Source organism: Acanthaster planci, linkage group LG01, assembly GCF_054643075.1.
Source record: "Acanthaster planci isolate LZ-2023a linkage group LG01, COTS_SCS, whole genome shotgun sequence".
Lineage (NCBI taxonomy): Eukaryota > Metazoa > Echinodermata > Asteroidea > Valvatida > Acanthasteridae > Acanthaster > Acanthaster planci.
The window spans coordinates 5,558,417-5,579,536 of record NC_141777.1 but is presented as its reverse complement, the minus strand read 5'-3'; the positions used below and the strand labels follow the sequence as shown (position 1 = coordinate 5,579,536).

Genomic DNA, 21,120 nt, shown 5'->3' with positions numbered 1-21,120 from the left:
ATGTGCGTTCTGTTATCCTAATTTATAGTGAAAATTACCAATTGCCAAGTTACCCAAAGGAAACGAGATTTGGAATATCAACCCTAGCTTCAGAACTGATACTGAAAATAATTTACGATAGGGAGAATCCAATTTCTCAAATACATAATGCAATTAATTAAACAAAGAATTTTTATGAGTAGGTCACTGAAATTTCATTCATTTATTTTAACACTCTCCTTAATATCAACAGGGGTATAACAACGTACATATTTTAACAATTAAACAAAAATCATCTTATGACTTGATATTCAACTGAAAACCATAAACGTTTTTGTGTATTCATTTACAATAACAACAAAAGTTGACAGCTTAATCCGAAAGTTACGACTACGGCCAGCAGAAATACAAGTCTATGGGAAGTGGACCAACCGCTAGCTGGCGGTTCTCATGGGTAAGTAGATTATTTTTAGCCACTCTCAATTAGGATTCTGGCAGCGGACAATTCTGCTGCTATCCTCGGACTGTAGAAACAATTTAAGCAGAAGTTTACAAAAGTGTACATGCACATTGCACACAAAATGTTTTTAAAGTCAGAAATTTTAATGGTGTTTATTTTTCCAGCTGTTCTGCCTTTTGGAGGTGTTATAGAATGCATAAAATAACTTTTTATGGTAACTTCATCTGAAATTACTAATTAAGTTTTCCCCTTTCTCCATGTGTGTTTCACGTGGGTATTTCTTCAGAGATAAGGTGCCAAAGAAGGAGGTGTGTCTTAAAAAATTGCAATTGCGTTCCTGAAGACCATTCCAACCCCCCCCCAAATCCCTCTCTCAGCTATAAATATATAACAAAGTTGTAGCCTGCAATACAGGCGTTTCACAATAGTGCGCCTCCAAGAGTTTGCAACGCACTGGCCAATCACAACGTGTAAAATCTGTCGACCCTTTCCAAACGTGCAATGGGTTGACAGATTTCCTACACTGTGATTGGCCAACGCGTTGCAAACTCTTGGAGGCGCACTATTGTGAAACGCCTGTATTATTTTTTTCAATCCAGACAGAATCTGAAACAAAACTGCTGCATGAATATGCAATAAATGCAAGTCTCAGAAGCAACTACAACTTGAGATGGATTTTTTTTCTCAAGTCGGATAATTTTCCTGATATCATCTTGACATACTACCGTTCATCTCTTCCAATGGATTGATTTATTAAAAGAGAAGCGAATTTCTCTAAGTAATAGCAAAGTGGTTGACAAGTAGAGTTACTGAATGTCATCATCATCATCGTCGTCAGAGAACACTTCTGTGGTTGCTTGAGACAATTCTGTCTGCTGTCGAGTCAAACCTCCTGTTTGGGAAAGAAAAAGTACAGGAAAAACTGTTAAGTTGAAAAGAAAGTTACAGGCATAAATCTGAAAGGGGATGGGCATACGTCTCCTCCCCCTCCCCCGACCTTGGGGGATTTGAAATGTAACCATCTCCACAAGTTTTGGCAATGGGAAACTTGAATTTGGGGTTTGAGGGTTATTTATAAACATTCATGTAAAGTTAAGGCACCCAAGTGTGCAGGCTGTGTGATGCTGTGTCCAGCAACCCCCCCCCCACCACATTTGAATTTCCATGGTGGAGGTCATCTTAGGATTTGGTCATCCCCTGTGAGCCCCGAGCTGGAGCAAGAGAGGGCGCAATTTTCATAGCCACTCTGGGTCCTTTGGTAGGAACTGCACTTCGCTGGTTCACAAACGACTATGAAATGCTTGTGTTACTGTCGCATCGCCACCAACAAATTATAAGCACTCCCAACCAACATGATGGCTCTTTTCAGCCAATGAGGGGGTGCTTCTGCTCATGGCCAATGGGAAAAAGTGAAGCACATGTGTTTCAAGTTCACTCTATTGGAATGAAGATCAGAGTAAAAAAAGAAGGCTTTTTGGGGGAGGGGGGTCTTCTTGTATTCTTCTATGTGAACTGTAATCTTTATTTCCTTCTCATAAACCTGATAAGTTGCAGAGATTATGCTGTTACAATTCAAAAAAACTGTCTGCCTGTCAGATTGTCCTCCATGGCTGCTGATTTTTATAAATTTGTAAACAAGCCTTGCTATTTGTTTAGCATTATCAGTGCGCAGTGTACTGTTTAATCCTTTTGGGAAGTCATCTTACCATGGTCTGGGCTAGGTGATCCAAACTGTGAACTGTAAGATGGAGAGAAAGTGACACACAAGAATTAGAAAGAAACAAAATGAAAGTAAGAAAGGAGTGTGCAGATGATTCAGCAGCCCCCATCCCACATGAAAGCAGGTGATGATAAACGGCCTTAGAGGTGCTAAGTGCAAATTATAGAACGTGTTGCTGACAGTTTTGTACATAGAGTCTAAAAAATATGTAAACCCTGTGCAATTTAAGCTGATTATTGAGTCTAATGGGACTCTGCTCAGGACAATCCAACCCTGAGCGGCCCGAGAGCAGGCACAGTTTTCCTAGGAACTGAGGCTCCTTTAGTGGGAACTGCACTTTGCTGGTTCACAAAGGACTATGAACTGCATGTGTCACAGTCAAGTTGCTACCAACAAAATGAACACTCCCCACCAATATGGCTCTTTTCAAGCCAATGAGGGGGTGCTTCTGCTCAAGGTGGATAGCCATAAGACTCATAATGACTCAATGCCTCAGGTGAAACAGAAAAACAAAACCACAGCAAGTCACAATCAGCAAAACTCCAGTTGGTGAAGAAAAAAAGTAGCTCAATGTTGCATTTCAGAACCGGCAAAGCGTACCTCATTTGACATGAGATCAGTTCTGACTAAAGCCTAGCCAGCATAGTATGTGCTGACAAGTCACAGTCTTTGGCAAACCTTTTGATAACAATGCTTACATGATATTTAATTAAACATGTATAAATAAGTATTAAATCAATGCTGATGTTTCTTAACAAAGGCCCCTTTTTTGGGAATTTTCCCCAACACACATCAGGGGAACATTAAATACTACCAGCCGGGGACTCCGAAATCGGAGCCGTATGGTTTATATGCGTGGCAGGGGTCTCTGAACTTGGACAAAGGAAACAGGGCCCTGTAACAAAAGACCGTACTCCGAACAAAAGACCAGACTGCTGGGCATTACCGGCATTTTTCACTCTCAACAGTGGTGATAATCCAGCGTTATTTTGAAACTGTATACCAGGGTTTGGGGCATTGAGAGCAAGCGGATTACCACCGGGGACAAAAGCGCTCCACCACCGCAGCGATGAGCCACACAGCAACGCTGCACGCTAATCTGGCCCCTATTGAAAAGAGGTCAGCAGTGCACTGAGCCAGGTTCGTGAGCAAAAGACAGTTGTATAACATCGCACAATCTGGGCTCTGTTTACAAGGCTGCAGGCCTGGCTGAAATACTCGGGCGTCAATGAAGGTCACCTGTCAACTTAGAGTAGTGCCTAAAGATTACTTCGTGTGGCTATAAATGACCGTTAAATGGAATGATGAATTTTTGAAGGATTTTGAAAACTGAAAAAATGATAGTCATGCCGGCCCAGCATCATCAACGTTGAAAAATGCCCCGGCACGAAGTGGTTAATGTGCAATCACCTTCACTGAAATGTAAACAATGCTTAAAGTCATCAAATGGAATCTGTGCAGTAAATCAGTAAAAGGCGTTCACACACCAATCATGCCAGTATACAAGTGCTTTAAAGTATTCTTACTTCTTTCCAACTTAGGGATTACTCGTTTCACTATTAACATTCATAAAAGTGAAAAAAAAAGGCACGTTTAAACTTCAACATCTTATCATCATCTATGAAACGACAATCATGAAGTGACTTCCGCGATACAGACTTTGTTCCTACTACAAAGCAGGTGCGTTAATTCATAAAATGATTCCCATTCATTAACCATTTAGGGGATACAAATACTAGAATAGTAACAGCACAGATGTGACTGAGTGCATCACAAGTCAGGTGGGGAATGATCAATGACAAAGGCAGGCCTTTGTCATGCTTATTTGAACAGTTTGACTCTGACTTGAGTCCCACAGCTTTGCTCATGACCACAGTTCATTTGAGCAGCTCAAAACTGAATTACTTGAGATAGATCTTCAAGGGGACTTGCAGGGACTTTTGAAAGCCTTGATGTTTAGTTCTTACGGATAACAAATGATTGGGCACTGTCGTTTTTTTCGGTGTCTGAAGCTTGATTTTGGCAGAGCTCATAAAATGCCATCAAAACTCCCTTGCTTGGATTATGACCACGGTATGCATCACCCTCAACTGTTCTCGCTCACAGCGTATAGCCCTGCATTATCTGACTGTTCTGCTTCATTCTCGCGGTCGGGATGACATAACTGAGTCTTGATTCTTCTCTGATTGGTCAATTGGTGGCTATTCCATATTTCTCACTCGAAACTCAAAGGGGCAAAATGGTGTTGTGGTCTATGGGGAAAATCTGAATTGACTAAACTCGTAACCTTTACATCAAATGTGCCTGGAATTTCACAGTTCATGCATTTTGAGTATCTCCAACATCGTACCGAAAAGGTTTCAGTTACTTTTATCACGTTGCTCAAAAAAAGAGGAAAACATGCAAATCCCTGTACAAAGCGAATGGAGAGTTGCCCCTTTGCCCAGATATGAGTGTAAATGAATGGAACAACCTCCGACCACGGGAAATGGCTACATTTGCAGACTTACTTGGCTTTTCCTTGGTCGTCGTCGTCGTTCTCCTCATCCTGTTCTGAGCCCAGAGGTGCTAGGGTCATCGGATTGAATTGGTCAAGAGGTTCCCCGATGATTCCAACTCTGGCATAAATAAAATCAAATCTTCTTGGAATTGACATTTACCCGCACCCACTCAGCTTTTTTTAGAGAAAGTGAGCACAAATCTTGCCTTTTTTGGAAGACAAAATTTCCAGCCAAAAAATGATACCATTCGCAAGTAGTTAAAATAATGGTGTTGATATCGATCAGTGTTATAACAAACATTACTTGAACTACAGACTATAAATCACTATTCAGATTATACGGTGCTGGGAATATTATCAATTGGACATTCTCTATTGCCAATGTTTAGCATTCCCTGAGGGCTCAGATCTATGCTTTAATGACACTAGACCCTATTGTCACCTGGCTACAGCAACTGCTATGGCTGACGCACAACAGGTACGATTGCACTTGTTTTAACACAGTTGACGCAAAATGAATCAACTTCAGCTGAGATATTGCAAACCTTGGTGGGTGGGTGTTCTCCCCCCTGGAAAAAATCAGCCAACGCCCATGACCCACAGCTCATCCTCCCTGCCATTTGTGCTCTCAGGAGCGTACTTGTGTTAACATGAATGACACGCTTGAACACAGCCCATAACAGCAGGATATGGAATATTCGTGTCATAGTAAAAAAGTACGATAAGGAAAGCCCTGCTATCAACAGTAACTTTCTGACCCTCCCCTTACTGTGTTTTACATCAAATGCAACCTCAAATAGCTATGCTGTACAATTGCTCACACACTGTACACATGATGGTTACATCAACTGCCAAGACCTACCTGTGGCACAACTTGATTTTATGACCACCCTCGTCGTCTTGTGACGACCCAGTACTACCTCTGTAAAGATATCCAAGAGAGGGCACAGTTGAATTGCATTCTAAGAAGTGTTTCTTTAAGTTCTTTAATCGTCAATGACCTGTTCACAAGTACTTTTCATCCAGTCTAAATGTCATTAACAATAAGAACAGTCATGATGTAATTGGTTTTTACTTTAAAAATGACATCATGAATACGTAAAGGCTAACAATTACTGATATGTGTTTGTGACAGGTTTCCACTTTGTTATTACTTTAAAAGTTTGTGACCCACTCTGTGAAAGCGAGTCATAGGCAAGTTGTTTTAGTATTTTTGTTTCACTTCACATTGGAAAGATCAAACTGAGTTTCTGGTGTTGATGTCACTCACTTTGGCACCCTGAAAATTAATGGAAATTGCGAGGATGAAACAACATAGACGATTCATCCTGATCTCCATAGTGCAAGATATTTTTAAAGATGCGTAACTCAAACATGGCTGTGGTGACTGATTACTTATTTACAGAAAGTGGTAACAATTTAAGAAGAATTTCTGCCAAGAAAGTACGTCAAGTAGGGTTAACACTTGATAGGTCACAACATTAATAAAGTTCAGATGATTATCAAGATGAACAAAGAAATTAATTGCAGTGGGAATTGAACCTGTGGCCTCCGGAATACCATACCGGTGCTCTACCAACTGAGCTATCCAGCCCTATGCTGGTGACTCTATCAATATCAATATCTTTGTTCAGGGGGCGCTAGCCAGAAGCCATTACACCTGAAACACCATGTAGCCAGGGATCACGCCCCAATAACATGATACAACCTGGGAAATGGTGAACAGGAATCGCCCAGAAAGGATACGGCTAGAAATGTCCTGGTTGAATTATTCCGATAATAAATCTGGAAATCTTAAAAAAAAACTGTTTTTGATGTATAAAAGTGAGCTTGTAAAATATTAACCTTTGAGAAATATTCTGACAAGGATAAAAAAATTAGGCCCTCTTAAGCTTTTTCAGACCTAGTTAAAACTTTATCCGTTCTTACCCTGTTGAGTCCAGGGTCATCCGCTCAAACAAATACTCATTTTCCTCCTTAGGAGTTGGCAATAAGGACACCAGGACTGGTGAACGTTGACTGAAGGGAAATAATAAAGGGATATCCATTCAGCCAGTGGAACACATTACAAAAAATGAGATATTAAGCTAGATTTATTTGGTTTCGATGAGTGTTATAGTCAAGTCCATCACAAGTCCTTGTAGGTCGTAACAAGTCCCAAGTACACTACAAGTCACAAATCAGTTCAGACAGAGTAATCTGCCCCGAGTTGAAGTGTACCCTCACTGGCCAAAGAAAAACACAATGGTACAAAGTTTTCCTACAAGGTTCCTACTGGCATTCAGAGTGCAAACAAAGACCATACATTTCAGAATAAATTTGTTGCGCGTACTCAGCGTGCCCTGCGTCAAACACACATAAACTTGCGCATCTATATGGTGAATTCGTACCAAAGGATTTTCGATTCATTAAAAAACACGCCCTCTTTTGTTCGGGGCAGATGTCAATCATGTCAATCACTGGTCCTCATAGGTCCTCATAAATTCAGTTCAGACCAATCCATTCAAACAGCTGTGATAAGGCTTTACTCTGAAAATGCCCATCCATTCTCGATTAAACCCCACACTTTGAATCGACTTGTGATTAACATGTGACGGAATGTCATGATTGACCCATTCATAACTCTGGCTACTGTATTTTCAGAGCAGATTTATTAATTTCTGTAGCTATCTCAGTCAATGAAATGCACACAATACACTTACTTAATGATCTGAGTGATTGCTGGCCGCTTGCTGAAAGGGAAAAGGAAAGAGAAAACAACACAAACAAACATTTATCAACCTGAATTTGCAATGGCAATGGACAATCCGGTTTAAGGCATGCATACTTATAAAAAGTGGAAAATTGATTTTGAATAGTAAATTTCATGTGTTCCTTTCACTAGAATCCAACAGCTTGTACACAGTACTTGATATCATCAAGCTGTGCTACAATTATGAGACGCAGAACAACACTCTGAATAATTGATACATGTATAGATAAACACTGAGAAATGTACGGTTTTCTTCTCCTGTATTCAGCTGGTGACAGCAGCTTCTTGCTGTGGTGGTCTGCATCTATCGTCTCTTGAGCCTTTCCATCATCTTCCTCGTCCTCGGGAATGTTCTTGATGCGAAGGGCGGGGTTGAACACGTCCGACCGAAGCATCCTGTCAAGAACATGCAAACGTGATTAGAGATAAGAAATCAGGTCTGAATGCTATTTTGCCATGTAAAATCAAAGGTATACAAGAAGAGTGTATTTACACGTACTTACAGTATACAAACGTGTGAACTCATAGAGAGTGTGCCAATTTTGCACCGCATGTCAAAATAATGGTGTTCATTGATGCATGGCCCTGGATAAAATATCAGTGCATCACTGGAAAGCACAGGTATTCTTTTGGAGGATGATGCCAAACTTTTTGCTTGTAAAGATACAGTTTAGAATTATGAACTCTTTAAAACAGGAATCCAGGCTGTACAGCAGACCAGACAGAGAGTTGGTGTACCGTGACATCAACCTTCAAGGCTGGTACAGGACCTAGCTTATTTCAAACACCTGTGTCTTGCTGATGTAGCTTAATGATGCAAGTTTTACATGGGAACATGCTTTGTGCAGGTTTCTACTTCTCTTAAATGTAAGGGAACTATCTGACATGTCTTGGTGGATGCACTTGTTGAACAGTGCACTTGATTATGCAGTTTAAATTTTCCATGCTTTTCCTAACCAATGAACTACATTCATCAAAACGTGGTCGTGAAATTCGGTTATCTTATTCCAGTACTGGAATTCAGTATTTTATTATTTTAGTTTTATGAGTATTTTTGTGTTAGGTACTTGGTGTCAACATTTGAACCAGGTGATTGCAAAGTGATGACTGGTGTTAAATTTGGTTTGGCAAAATAATAAATAATAAACAAAAAACTCTGAGGTAGCGCAGGGCCTTATTAATTCCCACCTTCCCATTTCCTTGTTGATGACTTCATACTCCTTACGGCGGAAGACAATCCAGACCAAATGGACACAGAATCTGTACAACGTCTGTAGAGATACCAAGAATATGCTAATTAATTCAAATTTATTCAATTGTTGGCATGAATCCACACAAAACTAAAAACTACAGTAAAGGGATGTCATGTCTGTGTAGACTAGTGGTCCATTCCTCGCCTATCATTCCTGCGGGCCGGATTGGCTTCCCAGCCCAGTCCACATGTTGATAGTATTTTCAGTTTCTACTTGGTTCCATGGTTTTTACCCAGAATATTCCTCTGGGGTTTTCCTCCCACCTCTACAACTGTAACTGCTTCTCACTGTCTCCTCTCTACAAGTTTCTTCAGGGTTGCAAACTACAGTACCGATGGCATTTTTGAGGAATTCATCTTTTTTTATTACCAGATATGTTGAATGATAATAAAAATGATACAGCTATTTTTACGACCCATGAAAAACGTTTTATGCAAAGTATTGTTATACATAAAAATATGCATTTACCTCATATATTTCTCTGTCTTTGTAAGTTGATGAAACCCTATCACTGTGAAAAGAAATGTTCCCAGAGGTTACAATTTTTCCAACCTAAAACTGGTATTAATGAAATCTAGAATTCTCAATCAAGAATCATTTTTGTACTCGTTAACAAGGTAAGTTAAATAATTTAACATTTACAAGAGTTAACCAATGTGAGAAAGTGCAAACTTACTGTAAAACCCTTACTAGTTTATCAGTGAAAGTGACATTTCTATCTTAGGTTAGGGCAATCCAGCAGTCTTTTCAGTTGCACTAGAGCAATAAAGGAGTCATGTTTACCCAGGAACGTACCTACGTTCTGATGACATCAGGTTTTGTTAAACGTATGCTTTCCTATGGAGCTTCAACTCTCCCACAAGAAAATGTACACGTAAAGAAACCATACATGGGCCTATTCGTATGTGATATGACCTGGCAACCCTTTGTATACATCCAGGTATTTGTGCAATGGGCTTAAAGTTAACACATTCAAAATGGTGCAAGCACGCCTACTAATTGCTCCCTCACAGCGCCCTCTAATACCCATGCACACAGCCTCTAGACTTATCGAAACAGATGCTGTTACTGCAGTGGGACCACACTCAGGTAAACATTTTTAACTTGTGTGAGTGAGCACTTTGGCAAGTCATAACACTACACCGGTCCAAGAGGAATGCAACGTGTGTGTATCAACTGCCTTTGAATGTGTTGCCCCACGGTAACGGCTTCTCATTCTGGTCACAGGATTAGCCTTTATGGCTCAATCTTCTTCCGCCTCAAACCAACCTTCCACATCCCATGTGATGATGCTCGGGCAACCCTAGGCCCAGGATCAGCACGCAGTAACTCTTGGCCAGCCTGTGCTGGGCTGCCTCCATGTAAGCCTTGATCTCTGCCATGGCCTTCTTCTCGGCTTGACTCGGCTCGCTATGGCCAATCAAATACAACACCAACAGACGATGAGAAAAAGTGCCAATGTGCAAAAGCAAAACAAAGAGTTTGCTTATCACTGGAAATATTGAGAACAAAATCACTGAAAAAAATATAATTTCTCCATGTCATGACAATCAGGAGGATAAGTTGAGGCCAGCTTTTTTTGTCCGGAGAAATATGAGCATACAAAGTTTAGCAACACATCTTAGTGCACATCGTTAATCATGTAGGATTAGAAATTAACAATATTTGTTAATTAATTAAATACCCAAATAATCAGCCTGGCCCTAGCCTTTCTATTTTTTGTGAACTGCCGACACGGAAATGAAAACATCCAAAACATGAAGTTTGGAACCACACAAATAAAATGTAACAATGTTGAACTTACGTCGTCATTGTCTTTGGTTTACTTTCCAGCGCGATTCGCTCAAAAAAGGAAGAGAAGTAGTTGAGAAGACCCAAGAGAAATTCGTCAAACTGGCTTAATCTACAAAGACAAGACAGAAAACCAGTGCTGTACGGAGAAATTTAAAATGAGGAGCCACTGGCTCCTAGGTTGATTCTGTACATAACGTACACACATTTGCAAAATACACAAGTTACATGTACAAAATCTGACAACACACACAGAGAAACATTATTGCTGTCAGTTATCCATAGGATAAACAGGCTTTGGATTTTGTGCTTGTGGAAGAGATAAAAAAGGGCAATCAATTATATGGAAATATGGCATATTTGTTTTTTTAATTTTGGGTATTTTGTACCTGGAACCAGACTGGACCAAGGGAAGCTTCAAACCTTTTGGTTTCAAACTTACATTTGGGACTGAAACAAGTTTATTTTACTGGACTCGTGGAGTGCATCGACTAGTGCATCAAATGAATATCTCCCCCCTACACACTCTATACAGCATGCGACCACAAACCAGTCAACTAGAGTACCTAGTACCCGTACATGCGTGTATGTACCTACATGCAAGCTACGTTGCACTTTAACGTGGGCTCATAGAGCTGGAGACACATTGCTTGGTGCATGGAGAGAAAAAACGGGCAGTGATCGTTCATGAAACATGACTGACAAGGTGGGCGACTAACTGGCACAAATCATGATCACCACTGGCAATAAATATTGAACATTTGGTTGCATATCATCAGTTTGTAGGCGCAAATGCGACTGTTTGGGTCGCACCTTACAGCACTGCATAAAACTCTGTTTTTTTATCTTTTTTCATAACTCTGAAATTTTCAAATTGAAATCTGAATGGTTTAGTCTGCGACCAGTGAAAACAAAGTTGAGGATAATTCCAATTTCCTCTTTCCCACCTGTTACAGGATCACCCTTCCCGGGTTTAATTAAAAATAGTTGTCTTGGTAACACTGTTTGTTGGTCACTGTTGTCAATAAAATACAGATCAGTTCTTAAGGAAAAGTGGGAATAGAAATTACGCATGCTGCTGCTGCCCCATCAACTTTGCCTGTTGGCGCCATTCCCCCGATAAAAAATCTATTTGTTTCAGATCAGCAAATTGCCTTGTGTTTTTCCAAACACAGGCTGCAAGAAGGATATTTATAAAATTATAGGAGAATTTCAAAAATCATTTCAACTCACTCAAACAAGCATTTCTCAAAGGACTGAGTCTGAACGTTGACTTCAATCAATGAGGAAAGAACAACAGCTGGAAAAAAGAAACAAGTAATTCATTATAAACTACGATCTTGTCTCAAATGCTGAGTGTCTGAGTGGGGAATCAAGTTCCATTCCTTGAGGAATTCAAAAGTAAAGTGCAAAAAAAGTAATATTAAAAAGACAGACTGAAACGGTCAGGGCTGCAAGTGGGAGTAATTGCTGCTTCATGCTCTATGCAAATCTGACATGAGAGCATTTTTGCTGTCGGTGAAATGTGCCCAGTTTTATCCAGTTAATGTATAAAGAATCAACTGTTTTACATTCTTTGAAGCATAAATACCACTTCACTTCTTTTTTTATTTCTGAAATGCCGCACACAAGTCTGACTTCATTTTGCACATGGAGAAATCGTTTTAAGTTCCTCTTGGATAAACCAGTTATGGCTTACATTTGACTCTTTGGAGGGTCACCGTGGTTTCTTTAGTAGCTTTTGACCGAGCAGACTTGGAGGTCAGCCCTTGCCTAGCCGGTCCTTTCCCTTGACCCCTGTCCACATCATAGCGCCCAGATGGTGCCCTGGAAAGGAATGGATCAACTTTGACACTGAAGTAAAGGAACAAGGATCAGAGGTTAAATAAAGCATACTGTCATGCAGGACTACGGGAAAAAATGACCAGAAGAGGTTGGTTGCTGTCCACATTAGGAATTGTGCACTTCTATAATCTCAGCTTTTTAGTGAAAAACAAAACAAACATATTCACCTGTCTTTCTTTCCTGGGTGGTCGTTGAACGAAATATTCTTCTTCCAGTGGCCTTTCCTATCTTTTGGATCAACTGCGACATTGCCACTTTAAAGTACAAAAAAACCCTTCACTAGTGAAATCCCTTTATATTAAAAGTCAGTCACATGAAATACAAATACAAACGTTACATCTTAAGAAAGTGAATCTGTGAACACAAAATGCTATTCTACATATTCCGAAAGACGTTGTGAGGTGAGGATTTGATCACGCTCAAAAAGTTCACGCTGCGGTTTCAGGCATACTGGTGAATCATGGAAATAACCTTATGGGTTATGATGAATAGATCAAGTGAGTTTGATTACATGACATGGAATGCAATGACAATTAATAAACATGAGGGGATCCAAACAAATTTAGTGGCATGAGGCAAAAGACTTTCAAGACCATTTATGAGAGCTAGGAACCTCAAAATGCCATTTCTGTATATTTTCTTTTTCGTTTAGTTTGAAAAAAGGTGTGTGGATGTACATGTACGTCCATCCCCGTATTAATTTAAAGCCTTTCGGTTCCCTAAAATGAAAAATGGACAAGTTATGTGAGTTACTTTTTGCTTGTGTTGATCAGAGGTGCAGGCAAACTTCACTAAAAGATGAACAAATATTAGTTACGTCCAATTTAAACATTAGTAAGAATTTGACCAAAAAAGTAAAATAAATATTGGCACAGACATCACTGGCTAGCCGTCCAAATGAAGTTCTCAAGATAAAGTTGAAATATATTGCTGTGTTTTCACTTGTACAAGGACGAACATACATGTGTTATCTTTTATGCAAACAAGGTGAATGTTAGAAACAATAAAGTCAGACTTGAAAATACATGTACATGAATTGGGAATTTTGTGAAATTAAACAGTGAAAACCAAGCTTAACACTCCTCATCACCTGTTCATGAACATTGGAGTTCGACAACTACCATGAAGCAGTTAAAAAAACATACATGGCGAGGTTAATTAAGCAGTGGGAAAATGAATTCAAGATCCTTTTAACTTATGTTAACAGATGTCATAAGATGGAGCTTATCAGGTTTGTTAAACATTTGCAATGTTTGTTGTACGTGATGCACCAATTTGTGAGGACAAATAGGATCCATATACAAGTACGTCTGGATTAAAAATCGTCTGGTTTCTTTTTTCTGTTTTCTGTCTTTTCAATTAAAACGCTATCTATGAATAGCATCCAAATAAAAGTCGACTGGAAAGAATTTAGCAGAAATTCTAAATTATTTATTTTAAAAACTAATAAATGAAGACAAAAGGAAATGTTTTATCAAAAAAAGATCATCGCAAACAATAAATGTAACAATCATTCAAAATATTTATTAGAAACAGTTAGGCCTATATGAATAGAAAGAAAAGTCATTTTTAAAAAAAGAGAAATTTTGATAGGCCTAGGCAGTCTCTGGGCCTAAAACCTGGTTTTCTTTTTACTGGCAAAGGTAAAAATGTCCATTTTACTAGGCAAAGAAAATTTTGAGCAAGTTCTGTTAATTGGAAGTGTTTTGGGGCTTTCATATATAGTCCAAACATACATTTTGAAGTCACAAAAAACTTTGGCTTCGCCCGGGTTCGAACCGGGGACCTTCTGCGTGTAAAGCAGACGTGATAACCACTACACTACGAAACCTCGTCACTCATTTCGCGGATTCTAAGCAATATAAATCATGAACAACTACCTTGGCTGAAATTCCAATGAATTTGAGTCTTCTTTCCAATACCATCTTCCAGAGCTTGGCGTAATAACCTTGAAAATCAAACACAAACTTGATCAATTTGCATAGTAGTCAATATTGTATGTTAATAATGTTCTCAACTTTGATCAAAACGCAACGCAATTCGATCGATCAGTTTAAAACTCTTGGCTGGGCGCCCCGGTCGCATGCAGTTGCGCTGTCTGTTTGCTTTTCGTTGATCAATTTTCAAGTTAAAAAGGAACACAAAGACACACCTCGTCAGGAACAGTCACTATTTTGGCCATGATTTACTCCCACATCATCATACTGAATGACAAAATTGAAACATTAAATCAAAATCTCTCCGTTTTTCTGGTTGCTCCGAGTCCAATTCCAAAGCTTTCTCAACACTGGTGACCGTACGGTTCACGCAACAATTACAAGACGTTTACACGGTACGAGTGTAAAGTACCAGTTAAATTGCTAGGAAACATAAGTTTTACAATTCAACAGGGGGCGCCCTACCATGTACCACTTTCGCTACAGCGCTCAGACTGTGAATTCGTTTGATAGGCGGTCTCAGTTGAGTTGACCCGTATGCACGGGCAAGCCAAAACCACGTACTTTTTGTGACATTAGCCTCGTCTTCATTTGGCCCTGCCTGATTTTTTTAACCCGGTCACTTTCTTAGTTGAGTGAGAAACGTTCTTGTTAAATGAGAACTGAACTTTATGCTATCGGCTTAGTGATATGGAAATGCCGTCGTAGAGCTATCGGACGATCCAGCGCGCGTTTTAAGCCTATTTAATGTTTTTCAAAAAAAGGTAATCCAACTTTAAGGGGTTTATATAGCTATGTGGTATCCCATATAGTATTTCGAGGGCCACAGCAATAAAACTGAAGATAAGAGCTTTCAAATGACACCTTTCTTGCCTAATCATGTCATTGCATAAGTACCATGGATTGAAATCATGGTATCAAAACTGCACTGGAACGGTTCACTTGTTGAGTCTCAGCACATTTCACTCGGCCAACTGCCACACCTTGATTGTGAATAATGTTTTGCCTGCTTATGAAATGGGGTTTATTCAAAAGGCCTGGCATGTCCATCCTGGCCATAGTGGTATCATGAAAGTGAACCAACCACATTTTTCCACCCTAAGTTCTGGTTGCTGGTGCTCAATCATTCATGGCCCTGGACACGAAACCTTTGTGTCATTGTAACGCTCATAATCTCTACTTTAGAGTGATACATATGTACCACGATCCTTGCTGAAAGGCAAATAGCACGGTCGTATTAACCCCTTAAAGTTAGACTAAGCCTACCTTTTTTTCCGAAACACCCTGTAGTTGGTCATTTAAGAAAATTGACATGAAACGAAGCTGCCCTCTGCGCGTCTGATAATAGCGTCAACTTTTCTAATACAAGTAGCGTAAACGCAATCATTCACAATTATTTTGCTATCAAAATGATTTTTCTTTGCTGTTGTGAAATTGGCTTAATTGTTTTATTCAAAGCTAATGTGCTACAGTAAAGAATTTCCATATGTCACAAATTTCATCACTCGCCATGATGACAACAGCTGAAAAAAGGGAAATTAGATATCAAACTATCTTGTATCAAATGCTGAATGACAGAGTGATTTAAAGGTTGATGAAGTCAAGTTGAAATCCTTGAGGAATTCACAAGAAAAATAGGCCCTACAATTAAAGGAAAAGCGAAAAAGACAGACTAAAGGTCCGTTAAGGGCTGCCTTTTAATTGCTGATTCATTCTCCACACAAATGCAAGGTATGACATGAGAACATATTTTCAGTAGGTAAAAAAATCTAATGTATACACATTCATCACACGCAATGGTGACAAAAAGGCTGACTACGCAGGGTGTAGCCCTGAAGTTGTGAAGATCTCTCTCCTACTTTAACAGTCAAAGTCAACTCAACCTTGGCAGTGTCTACATCCCGAGTTTTGACGCACAGTGCCAACTGCTTATAAAAATGGCCAGGTTCCTATCCCAGTATAGTGTGTTTTGGTATTTCCCGCTCCCTGTCCAAATCTTAGGCATTTAATTTTAACAGCCTAATGAGAAGCTCTGCTGCTCGAACTGTCTGCGATATCTTGGCGAGCACCTATATCAAGCAAGACTTGTTGACTTGGAGGCCACGGCCTGGGGCTCCGTCTTGTTTCCTGGCATAGTGTTCGACCATTATCCAGATGCTAAAAGGGCGATTCGTAGGGTCCTAATTACTGTGACCGTAAGGAACTTAATTTCGAATCCAGTTGACAGAAGACAGGCAAGGTTTCTTGTTTGATCGACTATTCGGCTGCCTTCGCCACAGTGATCAAATCATCCTCAGACAGCCTCTCACTGGTGAAATTTGGTCTAGGCGACGGGCGCTGTCCATCACTGGTTTCGTACCTGTGTGCGGTGTGTTTATGGTGAATAATCATCAGGGAACGGCAGTGCGCGCGTGCGAGTGCTAAAGCGCGCTAAATGGTGGCATTTACTAATCCGATTAGACACCATAACTGCGGTGGCACCGTACCACAGACATATAAATGCATAGACCGCCAGGTTCTACTCAAAAGTACAGGGGTTTTTCGTGATCTGCGCGGCGCCCGACTAAAATCAAAACTATAAGGCGGACGCGTCACGATTTGCAGGCTCTCATTGGACAATCGCTCAAGTTGCGCGTTAACTTCCAGTTCCATGGTTTCATGTAAACGGCGATCAGTGCATGTAATCCTGTGTGCAGCGCACGTGTGTAGTGGGTGTGGTTTAAACTGAAGTGACGTCACACTTACGAACCAGATACATTCCAGATTAACGACAAGAATTTTTCATATCAAATCAGTGCTCTGAAATATGTGATTGCCGAGCTTTCGGTAACTAAGTACCTGCAAAAGGTACATATTTACCGAAAGGTCGGCAATCACATATTTCAGAGCACTGATTTGATATTATATTTATGTCGATATTCTGATCACGGTGCTACGCAGCCTTTCCACATTTCAGATTAAATTCTTTACGCGTACTCCGCGTGTTCCGCGTCAAAACGCGCATAACCTTGCGCATCTATGCTTACCAAGGGACTCTCATTTTCATTTCAAAACTAACACGCCCTCTTTTGTTTCTTCTCGGAGCGGGTACTCCCCTCTAGCGAGAGTATAGGCCGATCCCACCTCGTTCCCATGGGTACGATCTTGCCGCGCCATGTTGGTTCCCACACTGCCTTGCGCGATCTAACCCCGGTATTGTATAATTTAAACATCCTACTATGGGTGCGTTCGATTAGCTTACACGTGTAAGTCAAACTTACACTAGAGCGTTGGTTTAGTTATCACGTGATCTTCATGCCTGCCCTGGTGTGGGCCACCACTACCCCGGCTGGCTAGCAGTGTAATGACATCACAGATGATTGAATGCTTCCCCATTAACCAAAATCAGGCGCTCGTCAAGCTTAGGAATGCCGCCTGAGTGACGGGGACACTGCAGTAAATGAGTAATGGCGTCAGCAACGCAATTGGTCTGTACTCTCGCAGACCCACGGATCGTACTTCAGCCGCTCGAGCGCTCAGGAGTATACTTGTGTTCAGGAATAGCTCGAACACACTGTCTGGTTCACAGTGACGTCAGACTTTGGTACTTTATCGCAGTTATGATTTTTATTAGAGTGATTTGCAGTCAAATAATGACGTCTATTTATTCAACATTGGCCCAAGGGAAATGTATGTTTGCTTTTGGCATTGTCAGCAAACCCGTCTTTAGTAACACAATGTGAGGCTTGGTTCACCAAATGGAACGGAATTTGGGGAAATGCTTTGCAATCATTTTAATGTAACGGCGGGGTACCATAGCTGACACGACAACCGACTAAATCCAAAAGCGTGGGCAAATTCACCCCTCGGTATAGGGAATTTACACAGTTGAAGAATTTCAGCAATAAAATGCTACGAAGCCATTTCCCGATTGTGAAAAAAATCCTCTGTTTAGTTAATCTGGCAGATTCGAAAGAATGCGGTTTCAACATTTGAAAAGAAGATATAGCAGTACAAAAGAGAAAAAAGCATTTTTTTCGAGCACATGCAAACAAAATACGTGCATTTCCAGTGCGTCACGCACAATTCGCACTGGACGCGCTGCCGTCCATCCTTTCGCCTACTGCTTGCCCACGCCCATGCCCACGCCTTTTAAAATCAAGGTTATACGCGTGGTCTATGTGTTTGTAATCATGATAATGTCAGTGACGTGACTGTCAATTTCATTTCGAAACACGCCCTCTTTTGTTCCTGCTAGGTACGGATAGACTAATACATGTAAAAGTTACGAGTTATTTTGAAAAGCTCAGTAAGATCGTATAGCGTATAGTGGAAAGACAAAGGGATGATTGAAGAAATATGAAGCACATCAAATGACGCCTTCCGTTCTTCGAAATTCATTCATGACAAAAATTAAAGGGACATGACACTTTCCGATTTTCAGATTTTTAATGTTCAAAAAATGTTCCGAACTTAGCGCAGGAAGTGGCTCCGTTGAGCGTAGTCAAAGGACTTATTAGAAATACTCAAGGAGCGGTATACATCCAGCATACCTTCAAGTTCTTTTTCTGATATTTCAGTAATGAAAACGAATTCGAACATCAAAACTTGTTGTACGGAGAGAGGAATATGTGTCCTCTCCGATTTTCTCACAATCTCCAGACGTGGACAATTTTCAGTCTTTTTATGCTCAAATATAGGGACCCAATTTCGCGCGGGAAGTCGCCAAGTGAAGTGTATACGCTTATAAGGAGCATTTCTACTTACAGCAGATTCCAAGTCGCGCCATTAAGGTGACTGCGGAGGCATGTGTGTCAGCTACATGTACTCGACCATGGACAAACTAATTACAATGCTTGGAATTAAACAACACTTCCATGCATTAAATATTAAAAATCTTTTCTATTATGACTTGCCACTTGCTCATTATACAGACTCGACTCAACAGATGAATTACCCATGCAACCTCAGTCTTCGCACTATAGCAGGCGCAAGAGTTTATGCTCCCTGATCATCCGGGTAGGTTTGCATATTTCGTGAGCAAAAGAAAAAAACACCATTCAGGTGTGATGAATGTAAAAGCACGACCTCATTTTCAGACGCAGCAAAATAATTAAGTATCCAGTGTTCTAGAAGTGAATAATTTCAGCCACGTAAAATTCTTCGTCATCACATCGCAGCTGCACTGTACCGTACTGGCTGGGAAATTTTAGTTTCTCCTGAGGTCACGTGACCATTCCGCCATGATAATGCTTTCGGCCTAAACAGTTATGGCAGCGGTGTGCATCGGGCCAGTGGGGACAGTCATGATCTATTTTCGGCCATCAGTTCGTGTAGATTCGAAGCGCCCAGTCACAGTAACGCCCAGCTTCATGGAGAATTAAGAATCTTCAGCCAGAAAACGTGCATGATTTCACGACCAAGGCCCACGATCGGTGAAAATCACAGAACGAAATGGGTGACGAAGTGACGAGCAAAACGTCAAATGCTGGCAGCGCTGCGCCTTGTTTCTCGATTCAGATTGGTTTTGTGCGAGAGACGTTTTCCATACCAGACGACGCAGGGGAAAGCAGATCAACAATAATAAAGGAGAAAGTGTACGATATGGTCAGGAAAAGGGTGAGTATTTGGTGCTGTCATTTCATGAGTGCGGGTAATTGTTGTGGTAGTGACATCCGTCCGTCCAGTGAGCAAGTTCAACACGTTCAAGTACCAAAATATCAACCATGTCAATATGGCTCAAGGTAGGCCTTGCATTCATGTCCCATTTCTGCATGGGCCTGGGCAGGCTTAATGGGACGACAAGCGGCCTCTAGGGATAGCCCAGGTTGACATGATTTACATAATTCACTTGTCATGGTGCGTTGATTTTGTTCCCGTGGTGTCTTCATGTATCATACTGTCTGTGGTTAAAGTGTCATGTAGGCTATGTGGCTTAGCATGCTTAGCTTTAGATAAAAATCAACTTATCAAGATCAATCTGTCATGTTTGTGGTTTGCAAAGGATACCTAGATCTGCCTATTGACATAAATGAGTATTGGTTACATTGTTAATCTATTGTGGTAGGTTAACCACCTTTCCTTTTGATTACATGTTGGTCAAGGCCCATCTTTGGGCCTGCCAAGTGAGAACTGACAAGAATGTCAACATTATGAGAATTTGACATGTTTGAGGGCAACATTTGTTGTACATGTATCTGAATTGAAGAAGATGCATTTGTTATTGCACATGATCATGATGATGACACATCTCCAGAAGCTGCTCCCTGCTTCTTTATCTTATAAATTTTAGATTAATGCACATACATGTACACATAGCTCTCAAATAAAGAACTCCCATATTGGTACAGAAAAGGGGCCAGTAGAAAATTGTTTAACTTGATGCCTTGTTCCCATGTACATATGTAAAGACCATACATTCTAATAAAGATTGGTCGAGCACACTGTGGGCCATATGTACACGAACATGCGTGACTAGTGTGTGTCCTAGTCCCACCAAAGAGTTGTCATTGCTGTGTTAAAACATGCAATCTCTTGCACAGGCAATTGTGCAGTCTGCCTTGGAAGGTTCAACTAGAAATGAGAGTGCTGCAGTGCTGGAGAAAGGTCATGCTTTTTCATGCACAAAAATGAGTCACCTTTTCTGGTGATGGATGTCGTGTTCATATTTCCCCACCTACAGGTATGCTACATGTACGTACATTACCTGTGCCTTCTGATGCGTGAGCATTTGACATTTACTGGTGCATGTACATGTAATGACAGAGAGCCGACACAATAAGTCTTGGGCTGCAAGTTTAGAATCATTTTCGTTTTTGATATATGTAACAATTCCCATATGGTTCCCGTTATTTAAACTGCAATATTCCATCCGTACGTTAATTTTCCTGTGTAGATATGGTGT

At 40.5% G+C, this 21,120-nt stretch overlaps 2 protein-coding genes and 1 non-coding gene across 9 annotated transcripts in view; 1 reads left to right on the top strand and 2 right to left on the bottom strand.

Annotated features, from left to right (window-relative positions):
- Positions 1-169: 169 nt before the first annotated feature.
- On the bottom strand, positions 170-14,618 carry LOC110981915 (protein phosphatase 1 regulatory subunit 36-like). 2 transcript variants are annotated; one of them, XM_087138347.1, is made up of 17 exons: positions 14,453-14,618; positions 14,181-14,248; positions 12,468-12,554; positions 12,155-12,282; positions 11,689-11,755; positions 10,469-10,567; positions 9,934-10,074; positions 9,133-9,175; positions 8,600-8,682; positions 7,658-7,807; positions 7,362-7,391; positions 6,589-6,678; positions 5,522-5,581; positions 4,670-4,777; positions 3,686-3,715; positions 2,146-2,177; positions 170-1,331 (listed from the first exon to the last, which is right to left on the bottom strand). In XM_087138347.1, the coding sequence occupies exons 1-15, from the start codon at positions 14,480-14,482 to the stop codon at positions 3,697-3,699; spliced, it is 1,203 nt and encodes a 400-aa protein (XP_086994473.1). In that variant the 5' UTR covers positions 14,483-14,618; the 3' UTR covers positions 170-1,331; positions 2,146-2,177; positions 3,686-3,696. The 2 variants fall into 2 exon arrangements, with proteins under 2 accessions (XP_086994473.1, XP_022095652.2); XM_022239960.2 differs by lacking the exon at positions 3,686-3,715.
- Trnav-uac (transfer RNA valine (anticodon UAC)) lies at positions 14,059-14,131 on the bottom strand. The gene has a single exon. It is a non-coding gene; the product is annotated as a tRNA-Val (tRNA).
- Positions 14,619-19,224: 4,606 nt separating the features above from the next.
- The window catches only part of LOC110981902 (serine/threonine-protein kinase D3-like), a 75,895-nt gene continuing 73,999 nt past the window's right edge, over positions 19,225-21,120 (top strand). The window contains exon 1 of one of the 6 annotated variants that reach the window (XM_022239916.2): positions 19,225-19,835. In XM_022239916.2, the coding sequence (XP_022095608.2) occupies positions 19,671-19,835 (165 nt within the window). In that variant the 5' untranslated portion in view covers positions 19,225-19,670. The remainder of the gene's footprint in view (positions 19,836-21,120) is intronic. The other 5 variants (XM_022239912.2, XM_022239913.2, XM_022239914.2 and 2 more) reach the window with 5 other exon arrangements.